At 42.8% G+C, this 13,677-nt stretch overlaps 1 protein-coding gene across 3 annotated transcripts in view; it reads left to right on the plus strand.

The window, feature by feature from the left end:
* The window catches only part of VPS9D1 (VPS9 domain containing 1), a 51,838-nt gene that overhangs the window by 10,782 nt on the left and 27,379 nt on the right, over positions 1-13,677 (plus strand). For all 3 annotated transcript variants that reach the window (XM_085887906.1, XM_085887904.1, XM_085887905.1), the window contains exons 4-6: positions 3,556-3,667; positions 8,409-8,471; positions 12,182-12,234. In XM_085887906.1, the coding sequence (XP_085744032.1) occupies positions 3,556-3,667; positions 8,409-8,471; positions 12,182-12,234 (228 nt within the window). The remainder of the gene's footprint in view (positions 1-3,555; positions 3,668-8,408; positions 8,472-12,181; positions 12,235-13,677) is intronic.

Genomic DNA, 13,677 nt, shown 5'->3' on the forward strand with positions numbered 1-13,677 from the left:
CCCGAGCGCAATCCCACCTTTTTGGTCGATGGGCAGTGAGGCAGAGACAATGTGCTCGTGTGGCAGGCATCCATAGTCGCTCACAGTTTTGCACAGCTTCAACTGTTATGGGACGCGTTCTGTTCCTCACTGCTCCATCAAGCATAAAGTGGCGGAGGTAAATATAGAAGTGCATGTTGCATTCCATTAAAAGTTATATTTTTACCTGTTTATTTTAAGTGCATCACAATTTGCGCGTGCTTTGTTCTGCATGCACTTGAGGATGCGATCTGCTAACCTGTCCAATTTTTATACTTTTTTTTCACTTAGTTGATTAAATTGGCATAATGACAACTTTTACAATTCCATAATCACCAGCAAGTTGTCCATTAGCTTTCAATATTTAATACGACTATCTAATATGAGCCTCTCGGTTAGGGGATATAAATAAATGATGGCGATCCGAGGAGCTCGTTGGGCTCTCAATTTTATCAACTTCCTTCCTTTCCTCCCTCACTCACTCATCATGAGCGACTTGTAAACAGGAAGAGAAGAAAAACAGAGTTGCTTGAATATGCATAAAAAGTCGACACAACACAACCACAACTGTAAACACTTTTTCTAACTAGCACCAATTTATGAGACTAGAGAGGAGAGAAAATGATAATGGCGGCAACTTTAGTCGAGCCATCACAATGTCAAATGAATAAACTCGGAGAAGAAAGGTTTTTCCCCATTAAAAAAAATTTCAGGGCCACAAACGTGACTTCTGTTTCAATAGCTACAGAAAACGTATACACACACACACACACACACACACACACACACACACACACACACACACACACACACACACACACACACACACACACACACACACACACACACACACACACACAAGCATTTAAAGGCCATTTTCCCTGCTAAAGCAGGGGTTAGCCAGAAAACGTATCCACAGCTGGAAGAAATGTGTGATACTGGCTGGAAACTACATCGAAAAGAACTAACGTCTTTGCTGAGTTTCACTGTGCCAGGATCGTTCCGTCGTGGTTAGGGGGAAAAATTTAGACTTCCCCTCGTAAGCCTCTCCACATGATCACGGTTGGAGGGGAAGAAAGATTTTAATTTTGTTTTCATGTCATAAAGAATAGGTTTCAGGGTTTGCAGGATGACCTCGAGGTACACACGCTCGTCTCTGAGCTGTCTCGCCTGCGTTCGAATCTCGATCCAGCTATAAACTGTCACCCTGGTTTCTCTCGGGCAGGGTGAGGCATCATTGTGTGGCCGTCCCTCAGATGGACATTAAATTGGACGTCACGTCTGCCAGCATTAGGTTGTGGACGTTGAAGATCCCACGGCGTCCTTCGTGAAATGTAGGCGACCCATCGCCCGCACCCCGGCCTAATTCTAAGTTCCTTCTCACACCTATAGGGAGCGTTACATCGGCGGCACAACCACCCCCTCAGCCAATAATGCTACACGTAACCACGTGTTGCATGCAAAAGAAGAATAATTTCCCCTGGTATAATTGACCCGAGGTTTCAATTATATTTATCCCAAGATCTCACAAGGACTCAAATCCCTGTAAATATAAAATATTCTGACTACAGCCCGAGATGCCCTCCTTTATTTTACCAGCACTTTTGGTGTTTTGTGTATTTTGCTTTTGTAAATTTACTTCCACTCTTCAACTAATAGATGCTGACACGTACTATAAATGCATTATTGTTTGTATGTTACGTTATTGTAAATTGATACCAGTCCCAGGGTCATTTGCAATGCCTGCTGAAATCAGGGTCACAATTCTGCTTGATTTGTCGCTGTGCACATAATTAGCCCGTTCCCCTTGCAGAGAGTGACAGGGTCACATAAAATCGTCAATTTTCATCCGATTGACTTGAAATTTTAACAAAATTTGCAGACATCATTTGATTGATTAACCAAAAATCAGAACGATTGATTTTGCCGTTTTTACTTGTCAACAATTTCCATTACAACAGGCTTGCTCTATATGTGTGCAGCAAGAGATGTGCAGTCGCCAGTTTACTAACGCTTTTATGTTTATTACCTTCGCAAACTTTGTTGCGAAGGTTATGTTTTGATCGCTGTGTATATATTTACTTATTTGTGAATATGTGTGTTTGTTTGTTTGTTATTCGCATAACTCCAAAAGTATTGAACTGAATCGCAGCAAATTTGGTGGGATGATTGGTTATTATCCGAGGACCATTTGGTTAGATTTTGGGAGCGATCGGGTCAAAGGTCAAGGTCATGAAAAGGTCAAAATCGTCTTTTTACCATAGTGCGGTCAATTTGTATCCAATTTGCATGCAACTAATGCCAAAATGTTCAGAATCCAATGCCCCATCTTGTGATATGTGACATGACACAATGACGTAATAACCCTTATTAGCGGTTGGGAGTCAAAGGTCAGGGGGGGGGTCACGACATTGCAAAATGTGCGGTTTTAGTCATAACACGGTCAATTCTTATCCGATTTGCATGAAACCAACACCAAAATGTTGACTGTTCTGTTCCCCACACTCTAATACCAATTACAAAATTAAGAGTACAAAGGTCAAGGTCGAGGTCATGAAAAGGTCAAAATCGTCATTTTGCCATAGTGCGGTCGATTTTTATCCAATTTGCATGCAACCAATGCCAAAATGTTGTGAATTCAATGCCCAATCTTGTGATATACGATATGACAGGAAATTTAATGTTTTTAAGCCATCATAGCACGTATGAGATGGCAGATGTGGTAAGGGATTAAATACCCTCACAATCAATGGTTTCTGGGGGGGGGGGGGGCAAAACGTAGCGTTGTCGAAGGTATGCGCTCTACTGAGTGCCCGTTCTAGTTTATTTTGTATTTATTACCTCCGCCACCGAAGGTGAAGGAGGTTATGTTTTTCACCCCTTTCTGTCTATTTGTCTGTCTTTGTTTGTCTGTTTGTTTGTGTACAGGACATCTCAAAAAGTTTTGGATGGATCCGGATGAAATTTTGTGGACAGGTTTGGTGTTGGGACAAGGACGAACTGATTAGATTTTGGTGAAGATCCAAATCAGGATCTGACTACGAGAATTGTTAAAGTGATTCTTCACTATTGAGAGATCAGGCCAAAAACTATATATAGCACGATATCTCAAAAAGTTGTGGACAGGTTGGGTGTGTCGCAAGGATGAATTGATTCGATTTTGATGAAGATCCGAATCCGGATCTGGATACGAGAATTATTTAATTTTTAAAGCGATTCTTCACCATTTGAGAGATAGGGCCAAAAACGATGTTGTACTGTATAGCATGATATTTCAAAAATGGATTGGATCCGATATGTTCTCGTGGGTCAGGCATTACGTGGCGGAGGTATGTGCTCTACCGAGTGCCCTTCTAGTGTTTTTAGCTGTTTTCATCATGTTTAGCATACAGAAGAAGAAGTCCGAATATAAAGTGGACCTGGATGGACTTTGCATTTTCAGATGCTTTCTAGTTGGTTATGTCTTTGACCCCAAGTTGTTTTGGAGAAAGAGGCAGGGTGCGGTGGTTTGTATGTAAATGTTATTTTATGTTTTAGAGAACTCGGACCCATGGATAAAGCAAAGCTGGAGAACAGACGGCTTGCAGATTTATTCAAGAAGCGCATGTCTTCACTCGAGCCAAAGTACCATGGACAGCAAACATCATTGGTAGGTTTTTATACCCCGGGGGCGGGGGGTGGGTGGGAGAGGATTAATTATTTTCATTGTCTAACAATAACCAAGGGAATTGGGTTTGAGGAGGTACTTCAATATTATTCCATATTATAAGGGATGGAATCCGTAGACCATTGATCAAAGTATGCTAACTGCTATGGGAAGCAACGAGAAGCTGAGCCTTCATTAACGGGTCAATGCCTCGTGCAAATTTGCATGAGCAAAGGGTAACTATGACCATAATCTGCAGCCGAAATGTTCGGGGTCGAGGGTTTCATGCCCAGATTGCTTCTTTTACTCGGATGAAGGGTTAACACCCGGAATGTCAGCTTCTTGCTTCCGAGGTAGTCAGCATACCTCAATAAACGTCTTCTTGATTCCATCCATCGTCATACCTGTTTGCTGCCCCCATATTGACATTAGCCTTCACGAGCAAAGCTACTACTTCGTTCTGCTTCAATACTATCGTTTTTGAAACGGTAGGTAATCCACCATCTGCCGGTTTGATGACAAATATCATATAATCGAGGTACATTGCAGGAAAGGGTAGCTTGGCGTAAATTACCGTTGTAGTTTAAGACTTGGAGTTTGAAAAAAGAAATGCAACACCATCCATCAAGAGATTCAAAACCACCATGATTAATGTGTCTGTTTTACGAACAAGACTCCATTCTTACTGGCTAAATCTTGTCTGTGTAAAGTGTTTTTTTGGGAGTCTTATGAAGTAGTTTGCACACCTATCACACGTACAGCAAGGACGTTCAAATACTGAATGTCAATGTCCTTTTACATGATATTACGAGATCATTGGAAAATCAACATGGGATATGTTTTGAACCTGGGATCCCAGAATCTGTGTGCCAGAATCCCAGAATCCTGAGCTGTGTTCTCAGATGGGAATGCCGAACAGGCCGAGCCTTTCCTTTTCTTACTTTGGATTTTGTTATGTACAACCTGTTGCATTGTGCATCATTAACACGCTAACCTTTCTGTTTCAATCGTATGTCCAGACACGTCAGACCTCTGTCAATTTGAGGGTTTTCACTGTTTACCTACAAAATTGGGGGATTTTAAGTAATTTTATTTTATTTTCACGATTCTGACTTCGTGATCATCCGTAGCTGGCACTGTTTACTCTTTAAAAAAAAAAAAAATTTCAATGAGTGTTCAATTGAAAGACATTTAATTAATATATTACTTATTTGTTGGCTTGGTGCTCACAATGTTCAACTTGCTACCACTCACATAGTCAGTGGCTTAATGGTTAGAGTGTTTGCTCTGAGTCTGGGAGGTCGGCGGTTCGAACCCCAGTCGAGTCATACCAAAGACTTAGAAATGGTACATGCTGGTTTCTTGCTTGATGCTCAGCATTTAAAACAGAAGCCGGGTGTTGGCTTAACAGTTAGGTGGCTGCCTTATGATCCAAGGGTCTTGAGTTCAAGCCCCTGTATAGTCGTTTAAGTAACACCAGGTGGGGTTGATTCAGCCTGTCATCCTTCCGAGGTCGGCAAAATGAGTACCAGTGTACGAGTAATGGAGGCATTGCATCAGCGGCACCACCGCACCCCCAGCCAATGATGCTACTCGCAGCCTTATGCTGGACATAACTAGGAGGAGGAGCATTTAAAAAGGATAGAGCATGGTCAAACCATATGTTAACAACAATTGCACAGCCTTGATGGGCCGAATGGTCTCCCCTGGCATTGACGTTGTTTGAAAGGGAACTCATGTTGTTGTTGTTGTTTTTGTTTTGTTTTATTTAATTTTTGTATTCACTGTTGGCTTGTATGAGTGCTAACACACGGAAACACACAACAACGGGAGCAGGAGACAAGAGGGGTGGGAGAGGGAAGGAAAAAACAGTGGGGAACAGAGACGTGAGAAGGGAGAGGGATGGGGCGGTGGTACACAGGGTAAACAAGATGGATACTACAGGGACTTTCAGGTCCTTACACGACACGGACTTTCAGGAAGGAAAGCAGGGAATTTGAAGTAAGTGGATTAACGGGGGTATAAAAGATCATGGTTTTGGATGGGGGAAGATAAGAGATGGGGGAGAACAGCTGTTTTGAAGGCCTGGAGGGAAGAGTGGGATTGAGGAGAGTGTGGGAGTTTGTTCCAAAGGCAGGAAAAAAAGAAGAATGAAAGAGTGAAGGTGAGCAGTGATTCTTAATTTTAGTAGTTTTACCAGAAGGAGGTTGCTGGCGGACCTTCAACGCTCTGCCGAAATATGGGGGGGGACATATCTCAAACAGAGCAGGGGTGGCAAGGCCAGACGGAGACAGCAGAAGACAGAAAGACCACCGACCTGCCTGCGGTGAAAGAGTGAGAGACCCAAAGATTCAGCCTCATCACGGGAGATACCAATGATCCTAAATGCCTTGGTTTCCACAGCGTGAAGCTGAGAAAGGTGAGAGGCAGGAGCACCAGCCCAGAGGGGAAAGCATTATTCGATCAGGCTGCGGACGAAAGCTTTGTATGTGGTCAGGAGCTCAGGTGTGCCAAGGAAGGACTTTGCATGACGGAGGATGCCCAGACTGGCTTTGGAGGCCATCTTGAAAATGTGGCTTTCCCAGGAAAGATCATGGCAGATAGTGAAAGGACTTCTTGAAGAGGATTGTTGAGAAAGTAGATGGGGAGTGGGGAGGTTCCCAAACAGTCCTTTTGGAGAGACATAGTCGTGATAGTGTGAGATTTGTCAGGATTGGAAGACATGTTTCACATGTTGGATCAGCTTGTGATTTTATTCAAATCTGCAGACAGTGAAGAAGCTGCTACTTGCTGGTCTGAGGGATGACAGATGGTACAGCACAAGCTGGAGTCATCAGCAAAGAGATAAAGAGGATTTTCCAGAGTGTGGGAGAGATCATTGATGAAAACCAGAAAAAGAACAGTGCCCAGAACACTGCCTTGAGGAACTCAAGCCTGGACAGGAAGAGGGGATGAGAGAACTCCATTAAGGGCCACACGTTTACTGCGACAGGAGAGGAAGTTTGCGATCCATGAGTGGAGATGTCCATGGATACCATAGGAAGAGAGTTTGATGAGCAGGGCAGGTCATTCATATTGTTTGGTCTGCCTGCAGCCTTCCACTATGTTGTCAGTATATTCTCAGTTGTCATTTGTTGTCCAGTTATTACCCCACGTGCACGAAGCGAAAATCTGGGGAAAGCGAAAGGTGCCAGACCGTACCGAAGGCACGCCCCATGTCTCGGGAGATGGCTCTGTTTTCATGTCTGGCATTGAAGATCTCCATCCATTGTTGGGAGAGCAGAAGCAGCATATCCAGGGTAGAGTGACCTTGTCTGAATCCGAATTGATGATCGGAAATCAGGCCATTGGAGAAGTGGAAAGATTTAATGTCTGAAGTGATGATGGATTCCATAACCTTGCTGATGATTGGGAGAAGGCTGATTGGTGTGTCGTTGCAGGGATCTGTTTTTGCACTTTTTTTTCTAGATTGGTGATGTTTGCTGATTTCCAAGCAGATGGCAGATGACCTTGAGCAAATGAGAGGGTGAATAGAACAGAGAGAGGGTGAGCAAGAGCAGCAGAGCAGGTTTTTAGGACATGTGGGCTGATACCGTCCTGGACCGTTTGCAGAATCTGAGTCGAGGTTTGACAGCAAGCTCTCCACCTTATCAGGAGAAAAGGACACAGAGTCCAGGGACAGCTAGGTGCGACTGGGTAAGGTGGGTACAGAAAGCGATGGGTTTTGGACACGATTTAGAAGCAAACATGGAGTTTAGGTATTCAGCCTTTTCACGTGCAGTGTCAGCTGTGCGGCCATTTGAGGTAAGGGAGGGGAAGGAGGCGGAACATACACCAGAAACACTTAACTCGACGCTACCAGGATTTGGAGGAGGGAGAGAGGTTTGAGAGTTCAGACTTGAGATGAAAATATGTTGTTTTCTGGCTCTCCTGAGGGTAGACGCATGCTTGTTCCAAGCTTTGTGGAAGGAACTGAGATTACTCTCAGTTGGATTTGCCTTCCATGAGGTGAAGGCAAGTTGTTTCAGGACAACTGTCTCGCCACAAGCTTCAGTGTACCATGGGTGGGAGGAAGGGTAGGACAACTGAACACGTGATGGGATAAATCTGTGCATCAGAGAGAGCAAGCTTCTCTGTAAGAATTCCCAGAACGAGTTGATGTCGGAAGAAGTGGAGATGGGAGACCAGTCTAGAAGTTTGATGGCTGCTTGAAGACCCTGCCAGTCAGCCTTAGTGAAATGCCAGATGTCAGCCCACCCTCTCTCTCCCCAAAGGAAGAAAATGCCAAGATGGGCAAAAAAAAGTTTTTTTTTTTCCAAAACTTGATGGAATCAAACAAAACTTGCACATACACAACTTCAGTGTGCCCTCAATAACGATGAAAGTATCTGCTTCCGATGTCAAATTTTCTTGGAGGAGATGAAACCTACAACATACATAATACATATGATATTCTTTCCCTCCATTGTATATGGATGTTAAAGTATCGCTAGTATGTCATCATAAAAGAAAAATTGGTTTTTCTGGCATTATGTTTCTGAATTTCATAGCTGTAGTAATGTTTGTAAACTGTATGTCCAAGTTCTGAATTTTTTTTATGTAGTGATGCCAGTGATTCCTTACACCCTGAGATAGAGACAGTATTTGTAACTTGGGAATTTGTTGAAATTTGCTGGACAATCAATATTATCCTTGCAATTGAATGTTTTTAATACTCATTCCCACTCTAATCCTCCTCTTTTAGAGTCTTGGTCTGCATCGGAAGATGATGGAAAACGAGAGGATTGCTAAAGCTCATGAAGATGCTGTATCCTTCTCTGAGAAACTCGGGATTTATGTGTGGAAACCCCCCCCCCCAAAAAAAAAAAACCCCAACAAGTTGGGTCGTGTTTTGCTGTCATGGTCTCAGCACTTGCCTCATGATTCTGTCACCCCAAATTCCAAACTTAAATCCCACATCCTTTGTTAATTCACCGATTGTATCCAATTACCTTGTACTTGTGATTCGTACATTTGCTTTCGTCATTCTTACACAAGAAAGCAAAAAATGATTGCTTTGTGAACAAAGCTTTTATTTCCATTCCACTGATGTTGGTCACAGATATCATTTTCTGGCTATTTAATTACCGTCGCCAGAGGAGATTGCACTTGGGTCCGTCTGTTTGTCTGTTTGTCCGCACAGAACTTTCGTGTTTTTCTCTACAACCACTTGTCAGATTGAGATGAAATTTTCACTCTTGGTGCCACTACTCATGTAGAATGTTTTAATGATAAATATGATGCCGTAGGTCACGTGGTATGGCAGCCATATTGGAAAAACGGAAAAACTTTGAACCTCTGTATCTGAAACCGCACCAAGGAAAAAATTGAAAATTGGCACCGAGCAAGTACTCATGGGGAATGAGCGTGATTTATTTTTTTTAATGACGTCATTATTGCACTGTGTAGAACGCCTCATCTGATTGGTATGAACATTTTGGAGGGTCATATAGGGATAAAATGGTCCACGGAATAAAATTTAATGACGTTATCGGTCACATGATTTGGCAGCCATATTGTTTACAAAAAATACCCTTCAAAAATCTTCTTTTCTGAAGTGGCTGAACGAATCGAGGTGAAACTTTACACGTATGACCGCCTGTCCATGAGGAACGAAAGGTTCACACATACGATATCATAGGTCACATTGTTTGGCAGACATATTGGATTTACCCTCAAAGCAATAAAAAAAAAATGCACCACTCAAAAGAAGTCCTGGTGAGGGTCTGCAATCGCTGATTGCTCTTTTTCTTGTTGCTTTCGATATATGTTTTTGGTTGGTTAAAGTATTTTCTTATTTTGCCTGTTAATTATCAGAAATTACATGGAACCTTTATCTCTGTCAAATTTGCTTATCTGAACTAATATATGGTAATTGTAAAATCTTAATACAGTACATTGATTACCCCTATAACTAGCCTTGCTAATAAACACTCAGGCTTGTGTGTATGAAAATAGTCCCATTAGTTTGACATATATATGTTAAGGTTAAACAAAAGTGGCATTTCAAAAACTCAATTGATTGTATATGATCTTTATCAAAAAAATTTTTACTTTGCATCCGTGCATTAAAATGTACCATGAAGCAACCGATACATCCTTTGTGATTTATTTTGGCCAATACATCTCCTGGAGGCAGATATTCGGCCTTTTCTGGCAGAGTGGCTTGGAGGTACACGCACTAGCCTCTGAGCTGTCTAGTCTGGGTTTGAATCTTGGCCCGGCTATAAACTATCCTGGTGTTTCGCAGGCAGGGCGATGCATCAATGTGTGTCCCGTCCATCGGTTGACATTAAGCTGGAGGATCCATCTGCAGGCGTTTGTCATTGGTGGATGTTAAATCTCCCACGGTGTTTAATGAAGCGTAGGGCAAGTTATTCCTGACATCTTCGCCAAAATACAAATTTCGGCCACCTTCAGTCGAATATCAAGCCTTGTCAGCTAGTTCGCGAGAGACCGGCCAAATCTCCTGCACATCTCTTGTACAAACTTCTTCCATCTTCATCTTTGGAGTTGAAATTTATTCAGATCTCTTCTGGAAGCTCCACATGACAGGAGTTTTTTATTAGCCAAGAGGTACACTACATGGCCAAAAGTATGTGGACACCTGCTTGTCCAACATCTCTTTCCAAAATCATGGGCATTAATATGGAGTTGGTCCCCCTGCTTTGCTGCGACAACAGCCTCCACTCTTCTGGGAAGGCTTTCCATGAGATGTTGGAACAATGCTGCAGGGATTTGCTTCCATTCAGCCACAAGAGCATTAGTGAGTTCAGGCACTTATCTTCGGTTATTAGGTCTGGCTCACAGTCGGCGTTCCAATTCATCACAAAGGTGTTCGATGGGGTTGAGGTCAGGGCTTTGTGCAGGCCAATCAAGTTCTTCCACACCGATCTCGACAAACCATTTCTGTATGGACCTCGCTTTGTGCATGTGGGAATTGTCATGCTGAAACAGGAAAGGGCCTTCCCCAAACTGTTGCCACAAAGTTGGAAGCACAGAATCGTCTAGAGCGTGAAGATTTCCCTTCACTGGAACTAAGGGGCCGAGCCCGAACCATGAAAAACAGCCCCAGACAATTATTCCTCCTCTACCAAACTTTACAGTTGGCACTTTGCATTCGGGCAGGTAGCGTTCTCCTGGCATCCACCAAACCCAGATTCGTCCGTCGGACTGCCAGATGATTATGCGTAATTCATCACTCCAGAGAACATGTTTCCACTGCTCTGGAGTCCAATGGTGGTGAGTTTAACACTACTGCAGCTGACGTTAGCATTGCGCACGGTGATTTTAGGCTTGTGTGTGGCTGCTCGGCCATGGAAACCCATTTCATGAAGCTCTCGACGAAGAGTACTTGTGCTGACGTTGCTTCCAGAGCCAGTTTGGAACTCAGTAGTGAGTGTTGCAATCGATGACGGACGATTTTTCCGACGTTTATCACTTTGTGGCTGAGCTGTTGTTGCTCCTAGACGTTTCCACTTCACAATAACAGCACTTAGTTGACAGGGGCAGCTCCAGCAGGACAGAAATTTAATGAACTGACTTGTTTGAATGGTGGCATCCTATGACGGTGCCATGTTGAAAGTCAGAGCTCTTCAGTATGGTCCATTCTGCTGCCAATGTTTGTCTATGGAGATTGCATGGCTGTGTGCTTGATTTTGTACACCTGTTAGCAATGGGTATGGCTGAAATAGCCAAATCCACTAATTTGAAATGGTGTCCACATAATTTTGGCCACGTCGTGTATTTTACCTCTTCGCAGCTTCTGCTCCTTTGCAAACCCCAAGTTTACTCCGTGATGTATTTGTCCTACATTTGGGGTGCAGCTTCTCGGATTGTGCTCAGTGTTCTTTATTGAGTGCAATCTGAGGCTGTTTGGCTTTCTGACAATTCCTCTTGGCCTACTGCAGAGCAGTTTCTTCTTTATCCCTCATCTACGGCAATTACCATAGTCACTGCTCTGCCGAGCTTGTAGCTGCATTTCTTGTACCCGTTCTTGCATTCTTGCTCCACTCACTTGGCTTCAATGAGCCACCTTTACTGTGTGTCCCTTCATTCTTGAAGAACTAATGGATGGGCAAATTTCTTTCCTTGTACCGCTAAACTCTGGAATCTGCTGCCTCCTCATGGTCTCACCACTATTTTCAGCCTTCAGCAGTTTAAGGCCCAGACCAGACCAACAAGCTTTCCTTGCCTTTGCACTCTCTCCCTTCCTATATTATTCCCTTCCCCTGTTACTGGAGATCGTTCTGAACGATTGTGGGTCTTTATACTTCTCTTGTAACTTTCTACTAAATAATAATAAAAAAAAATAGTGGCATTAGGTGTATGTGAAATGCGTTTGTGATTATTAAATAGTTTGTAAGTGATTTGTGTAAAGCACGTATTATTTTGCTTTTGTGCATCAATAACTGTTTCTGGAATTTGACATTGATACTAATCCTCAAAGTGGTGAAAATCTTTGACAGTTTTGATCAGATTAAAAAGAAAAGAGCTGAGCAGCGGCTTTCTTTTCAACAACTGGCAGACAGGTATGCTGTTCCACATCAAGCACTGCGTTTTGTTTGTATGCATTTATTTATCATTCTCTTTGTACGAGGGCATGTTGAAAAGTAATGTCTCTTAATTTTTTTTCCTCAAAACAGGTAAATATATCACAGAATGAAACAAAGTGCAGTCCTCACATTAGTTCTTCCCACCACTGGGTGCAAAGTTTCGTGGTTCTGACACTAAATGTGTCAGTGCTACCTGAGTCAAGATGGCAGAGGAGCAGCACAACATTGTCAGTACTTGAAGCGAGAAGCACTGGAGATGAGAGTCAGGATGAATAACTGGAGATGAGATGACGATAGATGAGAGTTGGTTGCACCATTACGATCCTTAGAGTAAGAGATGGTCAATGTGGCCACAAAGGATCACCAGCCCTGACTTGGCTCAGTCAGATTTCCATATATTCCCCAAACTTGAGGAATACCTTTATGTGGAAGGTTTTTTTTTTTTGGTTTTTTTCCTTCCCTCCACCGATGACGTCAAGGCTGCTGTGAAGAACTAGTTAAGTCGGCAGGATGAGCAGTTCTATCGTGACAGCATCACAAAATGAGTCGAACGTTGGCAAAAATGTGTGGACCGCAGTGGTGATTATGTTGAGAAATATATATGCAGCATGGTAGAATAAAGATTGATGTTCATATCTGTCTTTGTTTCAAATACAGTATCGTTACCTGTTTTGGAGAAAATTAAAAGGTGTTCTTTCATTTTGCAGTACTAGTGGACCAAATTGGTTGGTCCATTGGACCAAATTTTCATTTGTCTTCACGGCCTTGTAGCATACCAGCCTGCTGTACTGCTTGAGCATTAGCTTGCCTTTTCACCAAGCCCAGATGAGCTTGGGTCAGGGCAGGGATTATACGTTCGTTATTATTGTTGCTATTATATTATTAGTATTAATTAATATATGCTTTGTTGCAATGCCATCATTGTTTTTGTTATTTATTTTGTAATCAGAATGCCATGTCATGGAAGGACCTATTAAGCTGCCCTATGCAGGTTAACATGGCACGCATTTATAACATTGGAATTTTTCAGGGTTCTTTGTAGTTAATTAGCCTAATCAACTCGAGATCATGACGATCATTTTGGTGTATCACATTCCACATCAGAACACTCCAATGGAAACACACACACACACACACACACACACACACACACACACACACACACACGCACACACATACACAGACTCACCCATTATTATAATTTTAGGAGGCAGTATTTTTCTTCATCTTGTATGAGACCAATACCTCAATGCATGTTAGATTGACTCAAATCTTTCAAGAACCGTCTGGCCAGGCCTGACATTCTGCTGGAGCTAGTTCGGTGGGTAATTTGGAATTTTTCCACGGTGCCGGTTGCCATTTGCATCCACGTCATTGTGAGGCACCTTGGTGTCTCTCGTATCCGGATATCAAAACTGC

This window comes from Eptatretus burgeri, chromosome 7 (assembly GCF_056783735.1).
Source record: "Eptatretus burgeri isolate ZD-2024b chromosome 7, Ebu_testis_v1, whole genome shotgun sequence".
Lineage (NCBI taxonomy): Eukaryota > Metazoa > Chordata > Myxini > Myxiniformes > Myxinidae > Eptatretus > Eptatretus burgeri.